Here is a 25,146-nt window from a genome sequence, read left to right on the forward strand (position 1 = left end):
CTCAGCTGGTCCCACAGGCACGCAGCAGCCAGCAAACAGCACACCTGACGGCACGGACAGCGTCAAAGCGGCTATCAAGAGACACACAAATACATAAGAGGCAGAGACACCAGCCTCGTGGCCGCCGTTGAGAACGACCAACGGCTCTGCCGCCCTCTGTCTGCTGCAAAAAGGATCCCTCAGCGACGCAAAGGGACCCCACATGAGCGGTTCGCTGCAGGCCTGCCCACAGTTCTCAGATTGCTCAATTGGCCTTCTCTGTCCTGTTTTGGCGCTGGAATACAAAGCGAGAGGGTGAGAAAGAGAGAGGCGACATTTGGTCCCAAAAATAGAAACAGGCGCCCTCTGCTGGGTGGCTCGTGTCGACAACACACGACCAACTCCCGTCGGCAGCTTCCGCCCTTGACCCGATCTGGAATGTCTATCATGAGGCTGTGCTCATTGCTCAGCCAGGGGATTGTCTCTAGTTTTTCGGATTCCTGGCTCCTAAGATTTGTCGTCGCGTCTCAAGGAGCAATTCATCGCGCTCGATATCCATCCGTCCGTCCCCAACAGCATCGCGGAAGCCAGTCACAGAGCGACACAGCGAGAAACACCGTCGGTCAGCCCTTGCTTTCAACGTGACTGTTGGGACGACTCATGCACACGAATGCTCTCACCTCAGCGCCTGCAGCGCGATGGATCTCGCAGCCTGTCGGGATCCAGCGCGACTCCTGCTTCAGCCACTGGCGGCAAACATGGACGCGTCCGCTCAGCCTGAACTTAGATCCTTTGGCAGCTAGCTTGGTACTAACCTTCCGAGCCGGCCATAGGGTCCAAGAAAGCAGAGGTGAACACACTGTGAATATGTGACATAACCAACACCTCTCAGGACCCGGCCCCCGATCTGCGCGGCGAAGAAACGGGCATCCCGAGCCCGGGCAGACCGCCGGCCGGCTCTCCATCCCGCAATGTTTGTGTTTCGCCGCCAGTCCTTGGCGATGGGGACCTCCTTCGTAACCGTGCTGTGGCCGCAAGAAGAACCTTCGTGTCATGCTCTGCTGCCTCGCTTCTTGCCTCCCCATGTTACAGAGGGGCTAAGAGGGTCGGAATGATCCTCGTGAGATCTGGGCCGGCAGGCTTGCCGCAGACACCCAATTCGATGATCATCCCGAGACGCTGGGACCCACGAGATCTAGGGGCTACGGCCGGCTCTTGCTATGGGCTCTTGGGCTTGTACCAGTTGTTCAGACACGGCTAGCAACGGTCTCAACGTGCTCAACGTGCAAGATAGTACGTAGAGTCAGGTAAATCCCCTCTGTGTACCCGCACAGCATGCCACGACACCGAGCGGACTTCGACTCATAGTGTATCCTTTGACACCCAAAGGACAGCAGACTGTGCTCTCTACAGTGGCCAGCAGTTTATATTTATCAAGAGCCTTAGTTTGACAGTTTCTGAGCTCGAGTATCGAGTCGTCTTAACCGGCCAAGAAATCTCAGACTCCAAGCTCCATAAAACGGCCCAAACACACGGTCTCTGCGAGGAGAGGGATACGAGAAGTCTATCCAGTCACGACCACAGCCCTACACCCCGTTCTCAACGTCACGCGCGACATGCCCTGGATTAGCAACAAACTCTAATGTAGACGTTGACCACTGCCACTCCCACGACCTGCCAGTTCCCTATGTCTTTGTCCTCCCCACGCCACGCCCTCGGAAGCCAACTAAATCTCGCGTGGGTGGCACAAAGGAAACCCCTCATCTAGAATAACGGGCTTCCGCGATTTCCTAGGATGGTACAAAACTGTCGCTCGGGAAGGGCGATCAGCGCTGCAGGGCAAGGCAACACACACGAGCGCACACGAGACCTGTGCAACCCTCGGAGCAGGCAGGGCCGCTGATTCATCCAAGGGAGGTGAGCAGGTGAGCAGGTCCCATCTGCAGGGCAACCAGCGAGAGAGCGATGGGATGTCGTGCTCTTGACGGGTGACTCGTCACTGAAGATCAGATCGAGGGTTCGGCCGGGTCTTTGCACCATCAGGGTTTTCCCACCAGTTGCCTGGAACCCTCGGCTGTTGCATGAATCTGTACAGTGCCCAGTGCTTCGTCGAGGCTGTGGGCAATCTTCTTGTTGATGCCAGCCAGCAACGGCAGAATACGATACTGTTCACAGAGCCATCCGGATAAGACTCGGGCCGCTGCAAACTCACCAACATACAATTGCAGAGCAGGCTGAAGACAGCGGGCAGTTTGTCAGAAGCTTTGATTGACCAGAGCAAAGAGAGGTTCTTGACCCTCAGACGCAGGCGAGGGTTGGTCGGACAAGAGAAATTGAAATTACAGGGGTCGGTAGCATCCCAGCAACCAAGAGGACGGAGAGGGTTGGCTAACCCAATATAAACAAGGTCCGTCTGTGGCCGGGCCCCCCAGGAGGGGAAAGGCAATAGATAGATTGAGGAGGTTCGGGATTGTGAGTTGACGCTTGCTCAGTCATCCATCGACGCTGCCACGACGAGAACAGACAGACAGAGAACAGACAAAGCATCAAGGAACGGCAGGGCCAAGGCGCTCGCTTGTTGGCCACCCCTGCCGGAGCAGAGTTCCTGATGAGTGGTGATGAAGGGCCCTGTGGCCCAACTTCTCGCCAACCAGAGGCGACGGGACCAGGAAAAGGCCAGGAAAGACGACGAGGAAGACGGAGGGAGGGGGCGGTGGTGTGGCCCCAGGGACCAAGGACCCGCTCGGTTGGGGCCAAGGAGGCGTGCCTGAAGCAGGCTTTCAAGGTTTTGCAAGCCGGGTATCGAGCTAGATTGAATGAGCTATAGTGGACGGGAGAGTACGTACTGCCACTCACAGTGAGAGAGAGACAGACAGAGAGACACACCACGAAGGGCGAAGGGTCTAGACTCGAGCACTCTCTTCCCTTCTTGGCTGACTGCTGCCGATTTGTCTGGTAGACCCCAATCTATATCGGATGTCACTCTAACTGTCTGTCGACACCACCACACTCTCTCTTCCCATCCCATCCGCTCCCATCCCATCCCCACCTGCCCTGCTGATCGGGCCAATCCACTCGCCCTCCCATCCAGCCATTCCACCCCATTCCACTCATTCACCCACCCGCATCGATATTCCCGCCCATCTCATCACAATCTCACGCCCGTACCTTCTGTATCCATGACCTGACCTGAACTGACCTTGCCTTGACTTCTCCCAACCTGGAGACTCCTCTCGACTTGCTCTGCCTCGTTCAAACCCAACTCAAATCTCGTTGACCTGCCACCCTGCCGTGCTGTTCCGTTCCGTTCCACGAGACGATTGATCAATTGTCCAAGCAACGCAACGAACGCCACGCAATCCAACGGCAACGCAACCGCAACGCAACGCAACGCAACGCAGCAGGGCAGATGCCAATGGGTTCCCACTCTGGATAGTCTGACTGTCTTGACTCCTCTCTGACCATAATCATCGCTCTCACTCTTCGTCTTCAAAGGAGCTAGTTCTCCTAGTCGCTCGCTATTTCACTTCGCCTTGTCAGCCAGCCCATCGCTGCGTTCTCCGCCCTTGAAACAAACTCCCCTTTTCTACCACGACCCCTTTCACGACGATTCCGACGACGACACAACGAGTCCTCACACACTCATTCGGTATACAACACGCTCATTCTGACACTACACCATCCCATTGTCCCTCGAGGCACGTACTCGTCACCGACGTCGAACCGACACGAGATTCAGAAGTGCAGTCCCGTGCCTGCATCCTATTTAAAGAATCAGCAGCCTCGCCAAGCCTCAGCTGAAAGGGAGCCGCCCGTCAGGCCCTTTGGTTGAACCTGTCTGATCCCCGACCCGGATCTGCGGTTGTTTGCTTACCTGCCTGTCGATCTCTTCACAAGCCCAATTGAATCCACGAAACCCAGCATCAACCCCCGATTACCTACGTTTCGATCTCATCCCCGGCTTCGTGTCGTACGTCACGATGCCGATCGCAGAAGAAGGTATAGTCCAGACCACCACCGTGACTCGGGCCCACGACGCTGCTACACTCTCTCCTCAACCGCAGCAGCAGTCTGGCCATTTCGACTGGCCACCATTTGCTAACCTCCTTTGCTCACAGGCTCGTACGCCAGCCTCTATGCTCGCCAGAGCGGTTGTGTGTCATGTCAAGAAGGCACGCCGTCATGCCCTACATGTGACGACGGCCAGGAGTGCCAGATTTCCGTCCCCCTCGATTGCACACAATGTCCATCGGCCTACTGCGCCGTCTCTTCATCCGCCGCCACTTCCACAAGTTCGTCAAGTTCCAGTCCAAAAGCTAGCGGAGGAGCCATCGCCGGTGCCGTGATAGGAGGTCTCGCACTGATCGCTCTGGTCGGAGTCGGCACATATTTTGCATGGAAGCACTGCGTAAAGAACAAGAGGGGATCGTTTGAGCAAGGGCAGTGGGAGGACGATGGGGAATACGCTGGGCAGCGCGAGAAGGACTTCAACGCCATGCGTGACGGCAGGGCGTCGACACAAGCCCGCAACTCAATCGCCTCGACCGTCCTGACCCGCGCCTCCAACATCATCCAAATCGCTTACATCCCCGGCGTCACGAACCGTGCGACACCAACGTCACCCACACTGCTTGTACCGCCCGTACCCCCTATCCCCATCGCCGTCTCCTCCCAGGCCGGCACGCCCAACTCGACTGAGGACCAGCACTTCTTCGTCCCAGGCGACCTGCGCGACTCGATGGCCTCTGGCATGACCGGCTACACGGACCGCACCTCTTTTGCCCGCACATCTTACGCCCCCCGCTCTAGCGTCGCCTCTACTATTTACGGCAAGGCTGGCGTGGTCGTCACGCCCGCGCAGACGGGCATGCGCGCCAAGGCCGCCATGGTGAGCGTCAAGTCGACCGGCAGCGGCGCATCGTCGGACGGCTCGGTGCCACCAGTGCCCGCCGTAGACAGGAGCCGGTTCAACGGGCCTGAGCCCGCCAGTCCATCGGGCAGCACTTTCAGCATCGGGTCGACGTTTATGAACAATGCCAAGAGCGCGACCGCCGTCCGGGCCCAGGTCGTCCGTGTCGGCAGCAATCTGAAGCAGTCGTCCACGCCGTCCAGCATCAAGACAGGGGCGGCGGCGGCGAGCGCTGACAACACCGACGACGAGCATGACGACGCTGTCACCGCCCGCTCAGGCTTGTCAACACCCAGCACGCTACCGCCACCGCGGGACGAGCAGCAAAGCCCATTCCGCGACCCCAGCCCACCGGCCGACGCCGAGCGCCAGCGAGCCCCGGGCCTGAGCACCGTCGTCGAGGATGCGGCAAGAAGGGCGTCGCAGGGCCCTGCACGGGGTGTCAGCCCGTTTAGTGACGCCCACGCCACACAAGAAAGCAGATGAGGCTTTCATTCCTTTTCGTCAATTATATAACGAATCGGCTTTTATGGGACGAGACGAGACGAGACAAGATGAGCATCAATTGCGGCGGCGGCACAGATTTGCTTTGCTTGGCTATGCTTTGCTTGACCTTCCATTCTCAACGGCTTCACTGCCGCGGCAGCATGACACACCAGACCGGCTCACCCGTCACCTCGGTCCATGTCCGTCATTGCCATCGCCATTTTAGACTTCGGCTGATCGGTACGAGGCAGGCACCCACGCGCAGGCACTTTGCAAAATCCTGCCGTGGGCTTCGCAATACCGAGCTTTTCCCCCCTTATCTCGACATGATTACATGCTGAGGCCTCATCTACGAAACACTGTCCATCTTTTTACCTATCTATCCATCTATCTACGCGGAGGAGGGATTTTATACCCATTCAATCTGTCCATCTATCGATCTACTACTTCTTATTGTCTTTATTTCTTGGAAAAATGGGGATGGAAAGGAAAGGGCTACGTACGAAACTCGACAAGGCTTGATTACCCAGACGGGATGGGCGGCTATGTTATGCTATCTATACGGGATATCTTGTTCTCATCTTTCTATTCTTAGGCGTTTTGTGTGTTCCTATATATCTGGGAAGACTTACGAGTCTCCCAACCCATCCAACCAATCATATGTGGCCAACCCTGACTGATCAGGAGAGGCAAAAATTTTTCTATCTCAATTCCACTTTCGTCACGCTCTTTGGTGGTGGTCGGGGTTTAGGAACGAAGTTATGCGAGCAGACAAATACGTCCTCCTGAGGCGGCAGCCAGGATAGAGAATTCGGGACGCCGAGGGTGGAGATGGTGAAGAGGCATATATGTATATGCTTGGAAGGGTCTCTCCCAACCTGTGTCTGGCTTTCTTCGCGGTCCGCAAACCCCCAACGCTGTCCCACCGTTTGTTCTGATATCATTCCCCTGGTATATCTATATCACCGACGGGAGGACACCCGTCTTTTTGCTCTCTATGTGTGTGTGTGTGTGTGGGAGGCAGAGGACAGAGACATCATCGATAGAGATGCTGGCCCTTTTTTTGTCGTTGGTGGTTGTGGTTTGAGCGGGCGAATAGTCCTATATCCAATGTTATATGACATGACATGTGCCATCTATCGCCTCTTGACTCCTTGTTCGATTGCTCGTCTGTGTGTGTGTGTGTGTGTGTGTGTTGTCTATTCCCCCATGTCGCTGGAACCTGTGGTGGAAAACGAGGGTAAGAGCGGGCCTAGTAGGCGTGTGGTCTAGCATGGGGTTTAGTTGTGTTAATTCCTCTAATGTCCTTTCTCTTCGCTGTTCGTCAAGAGCCACTATGCGGAGGGAATAGTTAATCTTGGGTAAACAGCAGAACTGAAACTGGATTCAGAAATGAGGGAAAATGAAGTACTTTTCGTTAATATATATTTATAAATGAATAATATACACATGCATAATCCTGCTGTTGAATATAAAAATTTTTAATTTTTTTTTGAATTGATCATATTTCCTTCATTGCAGAATGAACACACGAGATAAATACTTTCATTTGAAGAGTTTCATATAAGATTAATTAAAACAATATCTTCACAATATCCAGTCTAGGCGGCCATGCTTCTGGATCGTTCAAAGAAATACACGGCCAGCACATGTGGCTACAAGACGCTTTGCCCTGCCATCTGCTTCGGGAACAGACCCGCTGTCCGATGGCCCGTGTGATGACAATGGCTACGAGCCTGTAATTGCGAATAGCAGCAGTATGCAAAGCTAGAGGACCTCGCCATGTCGTTTCGCGAAAGCCTCAACAGACTAACGTGTTTCATGGAGGGCTGCTCCATGGGAAGCTGCTGCTGCACGAGCTTGTCCTCGCGCTTGATACTCTTGCACGTGGCCCATTAATTATCACCCTAGAGCCCAGCTCACTCTAATATGATCTCTATTATAGAAATTAACTGACAAGTTTATACTTCAGGTGGGAGCTGTAATAGTACGAACCTTGCTCAGATAAATATGCCCAATAGAATAAAATGCAGGAAGGTCATGCCCTTGATAACAGAAGCAGCAGATCCGGTCGCCGCGGTCGTTACAGGCTGGGTAGCACCAGTTGGGGCTTCGGCAGTCTTGGTGCCGACATTGGACAGTGTTGCTTGAGAGGGCGGGGCTTCAGCGGCCTTGGTGTTGACAATGACGGGAGCTCTGCTGGTAGAATCGACTGGCACAGGCTGAGCGTTTGCAGTGACGAGAGGCGCAGGGGAAGGAGTAGCATTCGCAGGTAGTGCCTTTTGTTCGCCAGTCACTTGAGGAGCATTTGCTGACAGGGCAACCGCAGTGTTGATCACGCGTCCGTCGCTGGACAAAGAGCCATAGATGACCTGACCCCCGCCAATTGTGACGGTCTTCACGGGTGAGAATCCCGCTGAGTTCTGGATCCCGGCTGGACCGGGCGTAATGGCCGCACCGCGCAGGGTGGTGGCCGTGCAAGTAGGGCAAGGGGTGTAGACCGCGCTGGGCGCTGTAAATAACGCCGAATTAGATCCTGTGCATGATGAGGTGACGACTGTGAATTTGTTTTTGTCATCGGTCGGGCATTCGATGTTCTGCGAGGCCAGTAAACAGGCATAGCAAGGAGAATCTGGGACGGCGCTCCGGTATATGAATTTCGTACTGGTGTGTGTGGGCTTAGTGATGGTACGCCTCTCGCCCCCAACAGTGACTGTGTAAATGCTGACGAAGACACACTTCTCAAGGCCGACTGGTTTAAGGCTAGCGTGTGGAATGCTTGCAGGTATGGAGACTGTACCAGGAGACGTGGTCGGAATTGTAGAACCGGAGGTCAGTCCTCCAGCTAATACTGGGCATGCATCGGCAACAGTTGCAGCGGGAACGATCCGGAAGGTAATGGCTGGGTAGGTCGATGGAGGTGTGCCACTGTAAAATACCTCGATCAACTGGCTTGTGGGATTCAAAGCGAAGATGGCATTTCCGTTACCAAAAGCAGCATTGTTCCATGATATCTGGCCTCCATTGGTGAGGAAGGTGGTATCGACTTGTCCAGCTACAGGCGAGGCAAATGTCAATGGTTCCGAGCCGGCTGCGATTCTGGCTGGCAGTGCCCGAGCGACGAGAGAGTTAACGATCAGTCGGCCGTCGATGGTGATGGCGAATAAGGTGGCCTGTGTGCACGTTGACGTGACCTCCACATTTCCAGCGGAGTCGATCACTGCGAAATTGGTCCCCAGCTGTCTCTTAATGCGGGCGGTGAATACAATTTGGACGATGAACGTTGTCCGAATGCTTGAGATTGGTGCTGTCGTTGAGGGAGAGGGCCCAGTAGAGCTGCTTGAGCTGCTTGAGCTGCTTGAGCTGCTTGAGCTGCTTGAGCTGCTTGAGTTTCTTGAGCTGCTTGAGCTTCCTGAGCTGCTCGAGCTGCGGGTTGTTACTGACGAAGTAGGAGCGGTTGTAGATATCGAAGTCGCTGACAGAGTATTAGAGGTTCTAGAGCTCAGTACTGTTGTAGATACAGAGCCTGTGCCAGCTTGGGACGAAATCGACGAAAACGTATTGGAGGTTCTAGAGTCGAGGCTTGATGTTGTTGAAGAACCTAGGCCGGTGAAAGATGGAGTCCTTAGCGAAGAATCGGAAGGGCCCGAGCTTAATGCTGAGGTCGATGAAGAATCTGAGCCGGCTGGGACGAAAGATGTCAAAGAGGATGAAGCCGTCGAGGAGGGTTCGGAAGTGGTGTTCCCGAAGAATGGGGTAGAGGTCGTTGAGCTCGTAGTATCAGTCCTGGATATTTCCGATGTTAAAGATGGTACAGGTGTTGATGACGAGGAATTCGTAGACAACGCGCTGGTTGTAACATCAGCAGGATTCACTGTGCTAGATGACTCAACGGTAGAGAAAGATGTCGTGTTTAATGATTCTGGAGTTGATGATTCACTGGTAGTTGATTGCGTGGTGGATGATTCGACGGTCGATGATGATGTGGTATTGAAGAATCCCGCAGCAGGTGTTCGAAGAGTAAATAGTTCAATAGTAGTTGATTGCGTGGTAGATGATTCTGTAGTAGACGGTTCTGTGTCAGGCGGTTTTGTGGTAGACGGTTCTGAAGTAGACGATTCTGTGGTTGATGGCTCTGTGGTAGACGAATCTGTGGTTGATGACTCTGTAGTAGACGGTTCTGAAGTAGACGATTCTGTTGTAGACGATTCTGTTGTAGTCGATTCTGTAGTAGACGACTCTGTGGTAGATGATTCTGTGGTAGTTGATTCTGTGGTAGTTGATGATTCCGTAGTTGACGATGACTCAGGAGTTGGTGTAGGGGATGGTGCAGGAAAACAGTGCCCAGCTCCATCTGGTAGCCCACTGTTACATCTACAAGCGAGTGAACATTCATTGCCATCCGCGCCGTTCAATAATGCTCCGTTGTCACACTCCTCGCCAATCTTAGGCTGCCAGATTCCGTCACCACACCCGGCAGGTGTTGCACCACGAGCCAAGATGTACGGGACACCTGAGGTCCCATCTCCGTAAGTCATTGATCCGGCGCCAGTCGCCCCTTTCACGATGGCGAGGGGTAAGAATGGGTTAGATCCTGAACTCGGATAGGCAGTAAACTGTTCATGAACACTACAACTCCAGTTTTGAACGTCACTATCAGCAAGCGTGCCCAGAGCGGGGGATGAGGCGACAATATGCACATTGCAGGACGACGAGTAGGCCATGTTGAAGGTTCCGAAGAAGGTGAGGGCTGAGATGGGGGTCTGAGCACCATAACAAGACATGGCGATATAAAGCCCCGTTTCTCCGGCTTGACCGGCTGCGAAGCCTATGGAATTGGTCATCAGGTTCCGGGCTCCGGCGATGTTTCCGTATTTTGCGTGGAAACTCGGATCGGTTCCTACAGAACTCCTGTTAGATTGCATGTTGATTCTTGCCGTCGAAGAGCAGTCCTACCGATCAAGACAATGTTGCCCGTGATGGCACTTGACCACACATTTCTGTTGGTATCTAGGAAGGCAATATTGCTGATACCGCTACAGTATGGGTCCCCAATGACAATTGCTCTATAGACTGAAAATTGCTCTGTTGTCATGGAGTTGAAAACCGCTTTTGTCACGACATCAACGCTGAAGCCGGCAGCAATGGCTCGATTATATTCTTCGGCCTTGAGCGTATCTATCATGAGTAGATCCGCCGAAAACACCCCCGCCGCAAAGCAGAGGGCAACGTAAAGAGAAGCCAGAAACAACATGACTGCTACCGGTAGTCATCAGCAGCGAACAAAGGTTGACCTGAACAGGCAGAATCTAAAAATTCTAGAAGAGAGGCTGTAAAGAAAAGCGGCTGTGTTGCCCTGATTAGTACCCTGCTCCGCCATCGTGCTGCAATACGTTTGTGGTTGCTGCGACCTTATTATTCTCGCAAAGGCCTCTCATACTGGACTGACAGGTTAGCATTTGGTATCTTCAAATCGAAGCTGTATCGCTCAGAATGCTAGGCTAGTCCTATCACGGCATTTTGTCTGGCGTCTGAAGCATATCTTCTGTGGCTTCGTATGGAAGTTGGTTATCCTCATTTCCTTTGGATTCTCTGTTGATGCATATTTCGTTGGGGACATTCCATTGACAAAGGAGGATGAACAAGAAATTAAAAGGGTGACAACAGAGGCCATTTTCTAGTTAGGCTGTCACCTGAGTGGTTCGGCTTCGCCGATCCATACCTGATCACATCGTAGCTGGGTACAGTTGCCAACTTTGGCACGTGGAGGCAAAGTTAGGACCCTGGGAACCCCGGCCGCACCTGGGTTAAAGCCTCGGATCTTGCATTCTGAGACACTCCCTACATTGTCGCGACACCGAGGCTCGATTTAGTCGTAGAAATTTGTTGATTTCTGTTGAGGTCTGCCTATCCGAAAGGAGGAAAGCAATGCAGCTGCGCGCGCTCTCGAGGCTCTTTACAAAGCAGTGGGCTGATAAGATAAGCTATCGAAAGGGGCCTGGCCACAGAGCCCTATTGGCGTCCATTCCCAAAGCCGTTGCACATAATACGGTAGCCTAGAGCAATGAATAGAGCGGGCCCGAGGCCGAGACATCGCCCAGGTTGTGTTCACAGCTGAAATGTTATAGCTTACAAGTCGTATTAGTTTCCATCAAGTTCTCTGAGCAACTAAAAGGTGAGATAATTTGCTGTTACTGTAGGCGAAGGGCTGCGGCTTTGTCAAATTGTTTGATGTTTGCTCGGTTGTATGGTATCCCAAGTCGACGTGTGCCACTTCGCCCTTCGAGTAGAAAGTTGGAAAACCCACAAGGAGTCAACTACAAAAAGATTGAAGACATTCAGAGAATTTCCTCTCATGAAGCGCATTTCGTGACTTCTAAGGCGTTGGTGATGGGCCCCCTGTTTCGATCTCAAGTCTGTGCGCAGCAACGAAAATAAGACCGATTCGTGCGGTAACGTTGAATTGGATTGGAGCAATTGAATTGTAGTATTACATTCGCAAATCGTAAATCGAGTTGTCAGGAGTCTCAAAACCGTGTAGCGACCTGGATAAAGATTAGTATCAAATCCTGTAAGACCTCAGCACCCCTCAGCATACCTACTTAGCGTAAGAGGTGGCCATGCTCCAGTCTTATGCAACTTGGATCCTCTTCTCACGATCCACGGCGGTTCATGGCCAATAAATCCGTCCACGCCCGGCAATGGAGCCGAAATCTGGTCAACATGTAGTTCAGAGCACGGTTTACTGTGAGCCTGGGCCACGCGACAAACGCATCTTCTATAGATAACAGTTTGTAGGATCGATGTGGTGAGCCGATTATTTGTCGCCCTTTTTCACGTCGCGTCGAAGAAACCTAACACGGTCAACTGTGTCGCATTGAAACACCCCTCACATCTTATTTAACATCGGCATTTAACAAGTTGGAGAAAGGTGATGCTTTCGCCTAGCTGCAAGCCCCTGTGTTAAACGGAGATTAAGTATTGTGCTTTGGCGTATCGAGTGCAACTGAAGTGAAAGTTGAAAGCCATAGAACAAACTTTAAACGACGTTCGTATTTTATGCAGTCATTCATATCAATTGCCATCTGGATATCACGCACGCTATAAGAGATCTTCAACATAAAAGATAATTGACCCATTTTCCCAATGAATCCCTTATTCATTCTGGAGCACTTCTGTAGCCATGCTTGTATACCTATTGGCTACTATTGCCTCTAAGGCTGTAGCGGCCAGCAGGCCTCTGACAAACAGCTCATTCGATTTCATCGTTGTTGGCGGCGGCACCTCCGGGCTTGTGGTGGCCAATCGACTGTCTGAGTCTCCCAATGTGCAGGTTCTGGTCATTGAAGCAGGTTACTCAGCGCTAGACAATGTGAACTCCACGTTCCCGGAGCTCAACGGCTCGGAGGACACGATCGACTGGCACTATCAGAGCGCGCCGCAGATGTACGCTTATGACAGGATTGAGCCTCTACCTGGTGGCAGAGGCATAGGCGGGTCTAGCCTCATCAATGGTCTGTCTCATGGAGATATCTCAACGCTTTCGAAGCTGACAGTTGATTTCTAGGTATGGTATACACACGGGCTGAGAGCACTCAGATAGACGCCTGGGAGGAAGTTGGGAACCAAGGATGGAGCTGGGACACACTCTTTCCTTATTACAAGAAAAGTCAGCACCTCATTCCACCAGGGCCGCGAGCAACGGAAGCCGGCGTTTCGTACGAGCCTACTTTCCATGGGTTTCAAGGGCCGGTGAACACCGGCTGGCCGAGATTTGAGCTGGTCAGCAAATATCTCCCGGCACTCAACGAAAGCTATGCGAAGTTGGGTGTCCCTTGGAATGTGGACCCTGCCGGAGGAGCTACAGGGGGCTTCGGCGTGAGTATGGGTCGTCCCCATTGTCCAAGTTAAAAGCTGACTGTGGCTGTTATATCATAGACATACCCGTGGGAGAAGACACCAGGCAATGATACATACCCGGATGTGAGGGCAGATGCCGGCAGATCCTATTACTATCCTTATCAGGACCGGGCTAATCTCCACATGATGTCTGGAACCACTGTGCTGAATCTCTTATGGGCGTCTGGAGGAGACGACCACGTGGTAGCTGGTGCTGTGCGAGTCCTGACAGACTCTGGGGAGACTCTGGTAATTAATGCGACCCAGGAGATTGTTTTGGCCGCTGGAACATACAGGACGCCGGCTTTGCTAGAATACTCTGGCGTCGGTAACCCGAGGTCAGCATTACTCTCTTTCACTATGGTGCAATGGTGGGTCATAATAACAAGCAATCAGGATACTATCGAAATACGGGATCAACACTACAATAGACCTTCCCGGTGTCGGAGAAAACCTGTGAGGAAGTCCTCCAACTACCGTCTACGTGTCGGACACTGACAGTACACTCAGAAATGATCAAATCCGCAACATCTTGAACTTCAACGTCTCCAGCGGAGACATATACAACGGCACCACCTCCGCTGTCGCCTACGTCACCATCGATGACCTCTACGGCTCCAACGCCTCAGACTTCACCGCCAGCGTCCAAGCCGCGCTCCCATCCTACGCCGCCGCCATAGCCGCCCGCAACAGCAACGCAACCAGCGAGTCCGACTTGCTCGACTTCCTCCGCGTCCAGGCCCGCATGCTCTTCGACGCCGGCACCCCGGCCATGGAGCTGCGCCACCTGAGCGGCGGGGGCAACCTGAGCTGCGAGTTCTGGGGCACGATGCCCTTTGCACGGGGCAGCGTGCACATCAACTCGACAGCCCCACCGCCCACCGGCGCCGCCGCCCCCCTGCCCCTCGCGGACCCGGCGTACTGGATGTTCGGCTACGACACCTCGCTCCAGGTCGCGGCCTCGCGCTACGTGCGCAAGCTGTACCTGCACACGGCGCCGCTGCGGGACCTCGTGGCGTCCGAGGGGTACCCTGGGCTCGGCGCCGTGGCCGAGGACGCGAGCGACGAGGTGTGGGCCCGCTGGTCCAAGCAGCACATGCGGAGCGCGTACCACGGGATCGGGTCGGCTATCATGCTGCCCCGGGAGAAGGGCGGGGTGGTGGACTCGCGCTGCAAGGTGTACGGGACGAGCAATGTGAGGGTGGTGGACGCGAGCATCATCCCGTTCCAGACAAATGGGCACACGTCAAGCACGGTCTACGCTGTGGCAGAGAGGTGTAGTGATCTGATTAAAAGCGATTTAGGAATTATATCTAGATTATGATTCCGTGATAGATAAAGTTAGTAAACCAGCATTTTAAGTCATCTTTATATGCAAGATTTTAGCAGCAATAAATGAGTCTACTCAACAGTATTGCTTTGAGAATTCGGGACTGGGTGAGTATGTTGTACTGCTCTTCCTTTGCATAGTCGGACAGTATAGCCCAATCGCACTTGAATGCCATTTGTTAGATTGGGCTTTCACACCAAGGAAAACCATTCAGAATGAAAGTAAGGAAGCACCACAATGTTCGTTGAGATGAAGCTCCTACCGGGCCTTTATGTTGTGGTAGACTTTGGAGTGTTTGTGTCTGTGCCACTCGAATGACAGGCACAGATATTCATACAAGGACACGAAACCTCAAATCTGACGAGACACATGAGATGATCTGATTGACTCCCATTTATAATCATATTCGTTGTCCCTCCACCCGAGATGTCTGCGTACATAGCCAAAGATATACGCACATGGGATATCACTAGAAGATGAACGCAGAAAACAGAAAAAGGCGCTGTCGATAGCCCCCAGTAACAAATGCCCCGTCCGCACCAACGCCAGGCCGCAGCGCTCCCTTCCACACACTTATGATCACCGTTGAGAGACCAAGCTCAGTCTTTACCCATGGAAGCCCAGATTCCAACCAAAATTGCTCTCGGCGCTCACCCTCCGCAGACTCAGTTCTTCTTAGCAGGGAAATGCATCTCGCCCGGGCCGCCAATAACCATCTTGTCCAAGATCGCGCCGATCCCCTTGTTCCTCCCGCAAGACTCATCCCCAGCGGCAACAACGCGGTCAATCTCGTCGGCGACGCGGCGGGCGCGGGCAACGAGGACGTCGAGTACGGCGCGGGTGTAGTCGAAGCTTCCCACGGCCTCCATGTAGGCGACGGCGTAGCGCTTGACCTCGTCGTCGGCGGTTCGCTGGCGCAGGATGTTGAGCAGGCGTAGGTCGGTCGGGTCGGCGCGCACGGCGTGGATGACGGGGAAGCTGAACTTGCCCTCGGTCAGGTCCTCGGCTAGCCCCTTGTTGTCGCTGTACTCGGCCGACCGCAGGTTCTGGTAGTCGTCGCGGATCTGGAAGATGAGCCCGATCAGGTTGATGAGGGGGACGCAGTCGATGGGGGTCGAGCGCGCGCTCTCGGCCTGCATCAGCTTGATGCCCAGCCGGAACAGTCCGCCGGTTTTGTTGCCGACCATCTCGAGGTACTCGTCCTCGGAGGGGCAGGTCAGGGTGTCTCGCCAAAAGAGATCCATGCCCTGACCGCGGTGCAGGTTGAGCAGCTCGTCGGCGAAGACTGCGACGCAGGTGGGGTTCTTGAGCTTCTGCAGCTCCTCGAGGGCGCAGAAGTAGACGTAGTTGGCCGAGTTGATGGTCTGGGGCACGCCGAATAGTGAGTGGGCGACGGGTAGCCCGCGGCGCAGCAGGCTGTTATCCTCGACGTCGTCGATGAGCAGCGAGGCCGTGTGCAGCATGCCGACGACCTTTGTGATGACCTCGATGCTGGCGGGCGGCACGTCGAGCCAGGAGTTGAAGGCGGCGATGAGCTGCGACCGGAAATCCTTGCCGCGCTGCTCGTTGAGGTACTCAAAGGGCCCCATGATGACACGATCCTTGTCCGGGGCCCAGCTCTTGCGGCCGCCAATGAAGTTGAAGTCGTCGTGGGCGTACCGTGAGGGATCAGGTGGAGTTGGTTTCTGGGCCATGCTGGCGAGGATCGACGAGGTCGAGGGCAGTGAGGAGCGGCGCGGACGCTTGGAGTTGGAGGACGAGGTCGGGGGCGACCGCGAGTGGTAGTGGTGCGGCGGCGTGCCGGAGCCGATCCAGTCACCCTCGGGCACTGGGCGGAGGACGGAGGACCTCGACGAAGGTGAGGTTGTCCCTGCTGCTGCTGCTAAGAGGGCGGGACTGGTGGCGTGCTGGCCGGTGGAAGATGTTCGCGGGGGTATGGCATTGGGCGACTGGAGGAAGACGCTGCTCGTGCTGGAGTTGGAGGGAGGCGGCATGCTTTCTAGAGTGGGTGGGTGGGTGATACAGTACGTAGGGTAGGTCGGCGTGGCCGGGCTATGGAGTACGAGCCCCTTTATCAGGGTCGGCTTGTTGGGTGGCCTGTTGGTTGGCTGTGCCCGGAACGTTGGGAGCGAGGTCAGGCAGAAGGAGGATGGACTGGGTAGGGGTTGATGTGAAGCAGGGACGAGTGCGAGTACGTGGCGCGATGTTGTGTAATAATTGGGAGAGAAACCCTTGGTGGGCCTGCAGGTTGGTTCGATAGTTTGTCGAGAACTGCAGCAGATGCTGCGGTCAGCACGGGGATTTTAGCAAGAGATCATGGGATTTTTGAAGAGGTCGAGGACGATGCGTGCGCGGCTCTTGCGGCTTTGCGGCTGCACCAGTGTGTGGCCTCTTCTCTGGGCAGCATCACCAATCAGCTGCGGCGCAACTAAGCTGAACCCAAGGCAAACGGCGTGCTCTAAAGCGTGAACGGGACTGAGCGAAGCTGGCTCGGATTGAGGTTCATGCATTTGCGGAGCTAGAGTCAGAGTCCGAGTGCTGCAGCTTGGTCGCTCACATGCTTTTCGCCGTGCAGCTTGATGACGACAAAGGACCCATCGCAAAGAGCTTGCCTAGGCTACTGAACCCTGGTGGTGATGATGGCGGGGTCCATCTGTCTCGAGTGGGGCGGGGGAGGGAGCTTACTGTTCCTGCTACTGTGACCTTGCTGCTCAGCTCGTTTCCTTGAATTGTACAGAATTCTTTGCGTATGTTCCTGATGGCCAGGTAGGTGGCTTGTTGGACAATATGACAATTAGAAGAAAGAAGAAATGGTGGGATAATTGCTGTAACAAAGAACTTCTGCAATCTGAAGATAGAGATATGAACAAGTGGCAGTCTTGTAAACAGAGACCAGACGGAGAGAACCCCACGCATGAACCAGGACAGAAGACGGCACCGCTTAAGTACGGGCATGGGAGACAGGCCTGAAGAAATGGAGATGAAACCAATTGACCATCACCTGCAGGTGACGGAACTACCCTTGACCGCCATCACCGGACGAAGGTGAGGAGCAGAGCAACCCTGTGACTCTGCGCTCTGACATGTGTCTGTTTCTGTATATGTGCAGTGTAGTGTTCATGTAATTTCTAGCAGCCGATGGCGATGCAAAATGTGAGATGCGTACTTGCTGGATGGACAGCAGCATCAATCTCAGTCGGAGTCGGTCTCAGCCATGATTCAGTTGGGCTCGGAACCATATCGGGGTTGATGTTGGGGGGATATTGAAGGCGCGGTGCTTGCAGCTGCAGACGGTCATTTCGTATGGAGAGGCAGAAAGTGCGTGCATACAACACTATGTACGGTATGGGATGGTCCAGGGCAGTCGGGATGTTTCGTGAGTGATGTGAGAGACGTCCTTGGACTGATCTACAAGGCAGACACAGGAGGATCGCCGTGCCAGAGCTCATAGCTGAATGGTGAGTGGCTGGCTGGATGGCTGTCAGCTCGAGGGGACATGCTTGCTGCGTGTTGGTGGGTGGCCAAGGTCTAGCTAGGTCAAGGCAGTCAAGGTCGCATAATGGTACACAATGACGGCTGGTTGCCCTGCCACCTATCGATAGCCGGATCTCCCAAAATAATCCAGAAATGCAAACAATCGATTGATGGTAGAATGGGTATTTGATTATTTTTGTATGCTGTGCCTCTTCCACAATGCAGGGAGGAATGGAATGTAATGCGACTCCACAGTGATGCAGACCTCGTGCAGTGCGTGCAGCAGTAGCCTGGAGACTGATGTTTATTTCTAGGCCACGGCACTACTGAATATCCACTCTCAGCGGATCCCCATCCCATCATACAACATCCTCATCCTCCACATTGACGTACCGAGCCCGTTCCAGCCCAACTCGGAGCCCTGGCTGGACACCTGGACATTCAACACTAAACACGGCACGGCACAGCAGCTGAACTTGAGCCCAACTCTCAGCTCTTCCATTCATTTATCTTCGAGCATTTATTTGCCTGCTTTTCCCTTCTCTTCACGACTTGGCCCATCCTCACCGTCTATCGCAACAGCATCGCAGCGGTATCGCGTACCTTGGGTGTTATTTGTTGTCAAACAGTCCAGGCCTCCCGAGTCGTCCATCATCCTCCTCCTCGCACCCCAGGCCAATCCACACCCGCTCCCAAAACCCAAGCGAGCCGCCCTACCACATCCAGCCACCAAAATCCACAAATCCCCACGATGGAGACCCTCCTCTCCGTCGCATTCGACAACCTCTCGTCCTATGACGGGCCCAAAGTTAAAAAGGGCCTGCGCCAGGTCGAGGGCCTGCTCGCTCAGATCTGCCTCTCCGCCCACGCAGCCAACAAAAACAACAACACCAATAACAAATCGCCCACCACCCCACCTGCGCCCTTCGATGGCTCAAAACAACAGCCAGCAACACCAGCGCCTTCCCGCTTCCCGCTCTCTGACCTGAGCGGCGATGCTGCCTTTCGCGAGTTCTTCAAGCTGCAGGACGGGTTTCAGTGGAATATCGCCACGCGCCTGATCCAGACCCTCGACCGGCTGCTAGCCAAAAGCGACGATGGCAGCATGGACCTGTTAATGCTGACCGCCCTCGACTCGCTGCAGGGCGTCCTGCTGCTGCACCCTCCAAGCAGGCTGTTGTTCTCGCGCGAGCAGAGCATGAACGTGAGTCAACTTTTACTCCCCCGCTTCCCTTACCATCCTTCCCACACCAGAGATGGGACAGCGTGCTGATCAGCTCTCTTCGGATTACACAGCTCCTCCTCGACCTCCTAGAACCCGTCAACTGCCCAGCCATCCAGGCCGCCACCCTGCTGGTCCTGGTCGTCGCCCTGCTCGAGACCCCGCGCAACACCCGCACCTTCGAGAACCTCGACGGCCTGCTGACCGTCTCGTCCATCTTCAAGTCGCGCTCCACCGCCCGCGACGTCAAGTTCAAGACCATGGAGTTCCTCTACTTCTACCTCATGCCCGAGACCCCCTCCCTGCCACGCGCCGGCTCTGACGGCTCCGGCGCTGCCGCCCTGCTGCAGCGCAGCCCCAGCAAACTGGGCCGGGCGTTCAAAAAGAGGGATGACGGAGGCGGTGCGAACGGGGCCGGTGGTGCTGCCAGCGAGGACAACACACTGAACCAGCAAGTCAAGCAGGAGATGCTGCGACGGCATCTGCCTAATGTCGATGAGTTAGTCAAGGATTTGCAGCAGTATGCTCCTTTTGGAGGGGCTGTTGCTTGAGGAGTGATTTCGACGTGCTTTGGAGACACACTTTTTTTCTTTTGTTATGGTGGCGATTTCTCTCTTCTGGTCGGCATTCAGCGAGCGGCGTTGGGATAATAGGATAATACGAGATACCTGGAAGAGGAATTGCGGTATTTACTCTGTAATACTATTTGTACAACATAAGCTCTACTAGGAGTTGTAGAGAAGGCGATTGTTCATTCCGTTAGGGGGCTAATTGATACCACGGCGCGAAATATATATACAAGGGTCAAAGACATTACATATATTTCGTTAAATGCATTACCTCCTGTACTTCATACCGTTATCCCCCTAATCTGCGACCACTCTTCTGCTGCTGCTGCTGCAGCTGCTCCTCATGGCTCATAGGACTCGGCGTCCCCAGCTCGCTGGCAGTCATCTCGCTTCCCGGTGTCCCAAGCGGCCGCGGCGCACGCGTGTCAACCACTCCTCCTCCTCCTCCAGCAGCAGCAACATCAGTACCATATAGTTCAAACCGCCCGGCAATACTGTCCCTCACAGCAGGCGAGCTCGGCCCCTGCCGACTACTCTGCTGCCGCCTCGCGAGCATGTTGCTCGACCCATCCAGCTCGCTGCCCTGGTCGCTGCCCCTCTCGGACGGCAGCTCCGGCCGAACCAACGCAACCCCATCCCCGCCGTCCTTCCCCTTCCCACTCCCAATCTCCACCGCAGAAGCAATATCATCCGGCCCATGCGGCGTGCCCCCACCAACCCGTACAGCCCGCGCAAGGTAATCCGGCGACGGCCCCCCGGCCCCACCGGTGCCGGCCTCGTGGTACTCAGGCGTGGTGGCGGTAGTATACGGGCCCGCAGCAGCAACAGGCCCAAAGTAGTCGCTCGTCAGCCCCCGCAGCGGGCCCGCGCCTCCCCCGTGCGCCGACGCCGACGCCGCGTACCCGTCCGCCTCGGACATGTGCGGGCCCGAGCTGGGGCCGTACGCCCGCAGCCCGCCGTCGTCGCTCTCGTGCCGCCCCGCCGCCGCCAGCCCCCCGTTCCGGCCCCCCGCCCCGCCGCCGAACCCGCCGCCGCTGGCCAGCTCGTTGCCCGTCGTCGTGCTGCGGCTCGAGCGCCGCCGCCGGATGCACAGCCACGTCAGCCCGCCGATCGCCAGCGCCGCGGCTACCACTACCCCGACTGCTATCCCGGCCTTCGCGCCTGTCGAGAGCCCCTGTGATGGCGACACGACCGAGATCCCGGAGCCGGTTGGCGCGGCGCCCGTCGTGGAGGAGGAGGTGGGCGTCTGCGTGCACACCGCTGACGACGAGACGGTCGCGCACCCGTAACCGACGCCGCAGCACCCAGTCACCCCGCTGGCGCCGCTCATGGTGCATGCGGTGTCGCCCTGGCGGGAGCAGCCGGAGGGGATCATGGTGGCGACGGCGGGGCCGTCGGTGCTACTGCTCGAGGTGCTGGGGACCAGGCACTGGCTGCTGCTGGCGCAGTTTGCGCCGTAGGCGCAGCAGTTGCCGCCCATGGACTGCGGGCACAGGTAGTTTGTGCTGGTGCAGGGGCGGCCGACGCACGCGAAGACCGTCTCGACGGAGGTGGAGCCGGAGGCCGTCTGGGTGCTCGTGATCGCGGAGTAGTACGAATCCGGGCTGCAGGTCCCGCCGCACGTCGACCCGAGCGGGCAGCACTGCGGCTTGAGCGTCGTCTCGTTTATGATGCAGGCCTCCGTGTTGCCGCAGCACGTGTCTGTTGCGTTGATGTCGGAGCCTGTTCCGGGAGGGCGGCCCTCGTGGTTAGCTTGGGCTCACTTCATGGGGATGTGGCTATGACGGCCCTTGCGGACGTCTGGGAAGCCGGATGGAGGTTGCGCACATGGGTGTTCGTTTTCGGCGCAGCCGCCGTCCCTCTTTGCCAGCGACGGCCGTCGCGCTACGGCGTCGTAGAATGGGCGCTTCGCGAGCTCCGGCATGGCTCCGAAGTCCTGCCACTGCTGGCCGGCGACATGGCTGACTGCCAGGCCGAGGGCCGTGAAAGCGAGTGTGAGGCGCATTGTGGGAGGTCTTTTTAGTCCCCGCTCGGTTTGACCATCGGGGCTGGACAGTCCCACTTCAGGACGCAGGGGGTTGAGTTTGAGAGCAACTCATAACATGTGCGTCGTTGGGAAAAGAGAGCATTGCGATGTGGGGCCTTGTGGAAGTGTTGTGCAAGTGGAGGAGAGGGAAAAAAAAGGAAAAATGGATCAAGAAAACGAGAATCCCGTTCGGAAAGACGGCCGGGATGCAACCCACGGCTGCAGCAGCTCGGTCGGCGCGATGCACTACACCTCTCGCCATCAGCTGCTGTGTGAGATTCGGGAACACGTTGGATTGGCCTGGACTCAGCCAGCATGGCAGTAAGGCGGGGCGACAAGGCGGGAGGGGTGTGAACACTGGTTCACAATCCTATCGAAAGGGTTGTAAGCGACACGATGTGGCGCGATTCCTTCGACATCTCTGGTCGTACCAGCCCTTCCCGAATAGGGCTGTCCAAGAAGGGCCAAGGGGTGTGAGACCGAGTCAACACAGTAAGAAAGAGACAAAAGCTGAGGCCTGCTGGCGGGTGAGGTGGTACCGGCATATGCGCGTTGGGAATGGAGCGGGTGGACAAGGCGGAGGAGGAGGCACTCCCTCGCCGTACTCGTGCATTAGCGTCCACGAAGGAGCTGCAGGCACGCCCACCAACTTGCACGCACCGGCGCTTCCGATATGGCAGGTCGACTCGCTGCAGAGGCGATCTTGCACCAAGCCGAAGGCATTGATAGCCGTTGAGCCGATGCACCAAAGACCAGGGATCGTACGGTGTTCCTCACGTGTGATGCACTGGAGCGAAGTTTATCAGTGGGAGTTCAGATGTTGTCGGCTCTAGACTGTTTGGACCGAAGTTTACACGGCTCACCCAGGGTTGAACCCTGGCCTTGGATCCGGTAGCATATCATGGCAATTGGCTGTGCTGTTCCATCCCATTCAGAATAATTATGCCGTGAAAAGACATAAGACACTATGCTGTGACCTTGTCGGTTTGATTCTGCAGTGATATTTCTAAGCCCTTCCGAAATGGTCTACAATTCGTTGCATGTTTCTACGGTCTTGTTCTTGTTGTACTCAAGTACCTTCCACGATGCTGTGTAACCTGTGTCTGTTTGGATGCGGTTTAAAGACCATAACATTGAATGAAATTACCAATCATCATCTGAAAATAATCCTTGAGATTCCCAGCTCGTCAAGTCGTGGTAAACTCTAGATATCCTTACAATGACCTTCCATAGTCAACTGGTGAGGATGTGATTGGTGAATGCAAAAAACACTACAAGACCTGACCCACCAAAAAATCTCCTAGTGAATCAATAATTACATCCTCCACGACCCTGTCGTGTGCACATTCCCATTTACTGCAGCCCCATTAAGCATCCTCGACACAGACATATCCCACCGTCACTTCGAGGGAGAGCTCCATTACTTCAGTATCTCCTTACGACTATTTAGGACTTAGATCGCAGGAGGGGGTATAGGCTGAATGAACTTGACGATGACGAAGGACTAGGTGTTGGATCATTTTATAACCATTGTGCGCTGAAGCGTGCTTTGCCAGTCTCCGTGCTATGAGAGACGCCCAAATTATAGGCTCAGACGCAACCCCAGTACTAATAGTATACATGAAGTTTGCCCAATCTGCACTGCCTGTTGAGAAAGCCGTCCTTGTCACATAAGGTGCCATAAAAAGTTGGCGTTCGGATCCGACCAGAGGAGCGGGCACTCCAGCTCAGTTGGCCAGTGTGCCAGAATTATGAGCTCGTATATCAAGAAGAGTATCTGGCAGACAAACATCAAGGCGATCTGGGAGGGGAAAAGTGTGACAGTGAGCATTAAAATACACAGAACGCCGACGAGTCCCCAGGTAAGAGCGCCCAATGGCAGGAGAACCAAAAGCTGCAACAAGATCCATCGCCATCTGACGGATTTCCATTTCGCTGGAAAGGCCTTGGCGGATAGAACTACCAATAGAATAGCTGAAATAGAGATTGTAGTGATTATGAAGAACACTTGAGCGAAGGAGGCAACAATTTCGTACATCAATCTGCGAGTGGAGTTGCATTCAGCACAGACAGGGGCGAATATGCCTAGCTTTCCAACGAGACCCCCAGTGGAGAACAGTCTCATCCTCGAGAATAATATGTCTCGGGCTTGCCATGGTTGCGCCCAATATGCGCCAAAAGTTGTCGGGGAGTTGAAATAGATTCTGAGAGCCCGTGACTGCCACTCCGTTCGTATTATATCTTTGCGTAAATTCGAGTCCACCGGTGGAGGAGGCATCCCCCAGAAGTAAAGCAGCGCTGTGTCCAAATATGTGAGATGGCCGTTATGGGATTGTTCCAATATCTCCTCCTGGTTCAGTCTCATTGCAGGATGCCAAAACAAATGCACCATTGTCAATAGGGATATGAGCAGGGCTGCGATGGCGAGTTCGAAAACACGCCGATCGGCAGCTGTAGTGGCGTTGTGTTGGTACCTGCGGGCGAATACGATGCAAGAACCGATACACTGGGCACCAAGGGCGAGAACCACTATGGCCCTTCCCATGACTTTGACCATACACTCTCGATCGCTGTTATCCAGTTTTGGCTGTGAGGGGTGCTGATCAATTGCTCCGAAGAGGATAAAAGGCGCTCGTTTTAAGGATGACCGTAACAACGTTGAATCCTGAGGTTTTTTGATCCGAACCAAAGGTATAGCGCTGGCGATGGCGAGAATGGCCATGACGTGCTGGATTATTATAGAACCAGGGAAAAGAAGGAACAGGATCATCTTCCTACAGATAACCTTTGTGGGCTCTCCGCGCACGCTGAGAAGATGGCAATAGGCGGTCGTGGTTGTGAAATGAACGACTGCTAATTTGAGCGAGACTTCTGAGGTGCCTCTACGGTCGTCGAGGGGGCAAAGTTCAGCTTCCATGATGAGCCTGTTAGTGCAATATAAGAGTGATATGAGCTGTGGGAAAACCTGGGCGGGCAAGTTGTCATGTTTATAGTTTCTTATCGGGCGCAGCCTGCAGGAGTCTGCATTAGTGAGGCAGACCAGGGCCGTTGCATGCATGTTGGTGCGGGGCGGAGCTGAGAGCGACGATATTTTCAAACGACGCAAAGCCTTTCTCCTCACCCTGGACGAAGGTATGCGCATTCTGATCTCTTCTCCCGGTTTCAAAATCACCGGAAGTTGTTTTTCGTAGCGTTAGCCTCGGGATTTTGACAAACAGTTGCGCTGTATTGCCGTGGCGAATGTCCTGGAAG

General features: G+C 54.8%; 5 protein-coding genes across 5 annotated transcripts; 2 read left to right on the top strand and 3 right to left on the bottom strand.

The window, feature by feature from the left end:
• Positions 1 to 3,959: 3,959 nt before the first annotated feature.
• Positions 3,960 to 5,374, top strand: J7T55_000858 (uncharacterized protein; the record flags this gene model as incomplete). Its single annotated transcript, XM_053140118.1, has 2 exons — positions 3,960 to 3,978; positions 4,098 to 5,374. 2 exons carry the CDS (start codon positions 3,960 to 3,962, stop codon positions 5,372 to 5,374), a joined length of 1,296 nt encoding a protein of 431 aa, XP_052996510.1.
• A 2,000-nt stretch (positions 5,375 to 7,374) lies between these two features.
• On the bottom strand, positions 7,375 to 10,628 carry J7T55_000859 (uncharacterized protein; the record flags this gene model as incomplete). Its single annotated transcript, XM_053140120.1, has 8 exons — positions 7,375 to 8,594; positions 8,650 to 8,849; positions 8,976 to 9,145; positions 9,203 to 9,223; positions 9,476 to 9,678; positions 9,753 to 9,968; positions 10,029 to 10,274; positions 10,331 to 10,628. 8 exons carry the CDS (start codon positions 10,626 to 10,628, stop codon positions 7,375 to 7,377), a joined length of 2,574 nt encoding a protein of 857 aa, XP_052996511.1.
• A 4,640-nt stretch (positions 10,629 to 15,268) lies between these two features.
• J7T55_000861 (geranylgeranyl diphosphate synthase) lies at positions 15,269 to 16,597 on the bottom strand (the record flags this gene model as incomplete). Its single annotated transcript, XM_053140121.1, has 1 exon — positions 15,269 to 16,597. One exon carries the CDS (start codon positions 16,595 to 16,597, stop codon positions 15,269 to 15,271), a length of 1,329 nt encoding a protein of 442 aa, XP_052996512.1.
• A 2,231-nt stretch (positions 16,598 to 18,828) lies between these two features.
• J7T55_000862 (cell division control protein 14) lies at positions 18,829 to 19,850 on the top strand (the record flags this gene model as incomplete). The annotated part of the gene is made up of 2 exons (XM_053140122.1): positions 18,829 to 19,281; positions 19,374 to 19,850. The coding sequence occupies 2 exons, from the start codon at positions 18,829 to 18,831 to the stop codon at positions 19,848 to 19,850; spliced, it is 930 nt and encodes a 309-aa protein (XP_052996513.1).
• A 307-nt stretch (positions 19,851 to 20,157) lies between these two features.
• On the bottom strand, positions 20,158 to 21,873 carry J7T55_000863 (uncharacterized protein; the record flags this gene model as incomplete). Its single annotated transcript, XM_053140123.1, has 2 exons — positions 20,158 to 21,590; positions 21,696 to 21,873. The coding sequence occupies 2 exons, from the start codon at positions 21,871 to 21,873 to the stop codon at positions 20,158 to 20,160; spliced, it is 1,611 nt and encodes a 536-aa protein (XP_052996514.1).
• Between the last annotated feature and the right edge of the window lie 3,273 nt (positions 21,874 to 25,146).

The sequence above is a fragment of the Diaporthe amygdali genome, assembly GCF_026229845.1.
Source record: "Diaporthe amygdali strain CAA958 chromosome Unknown NODE_6_length_1560011_cov_65_102424, whole genome shotgun sequence".
Classification (NCBI taxonomy): domain Eukaryota; kingdom Fungi; phylum Ascomycota; class Sordariomycetes; order Diaporthales; family Diaporthaceae; genus Diaporthe; species Diaporthe amygdali.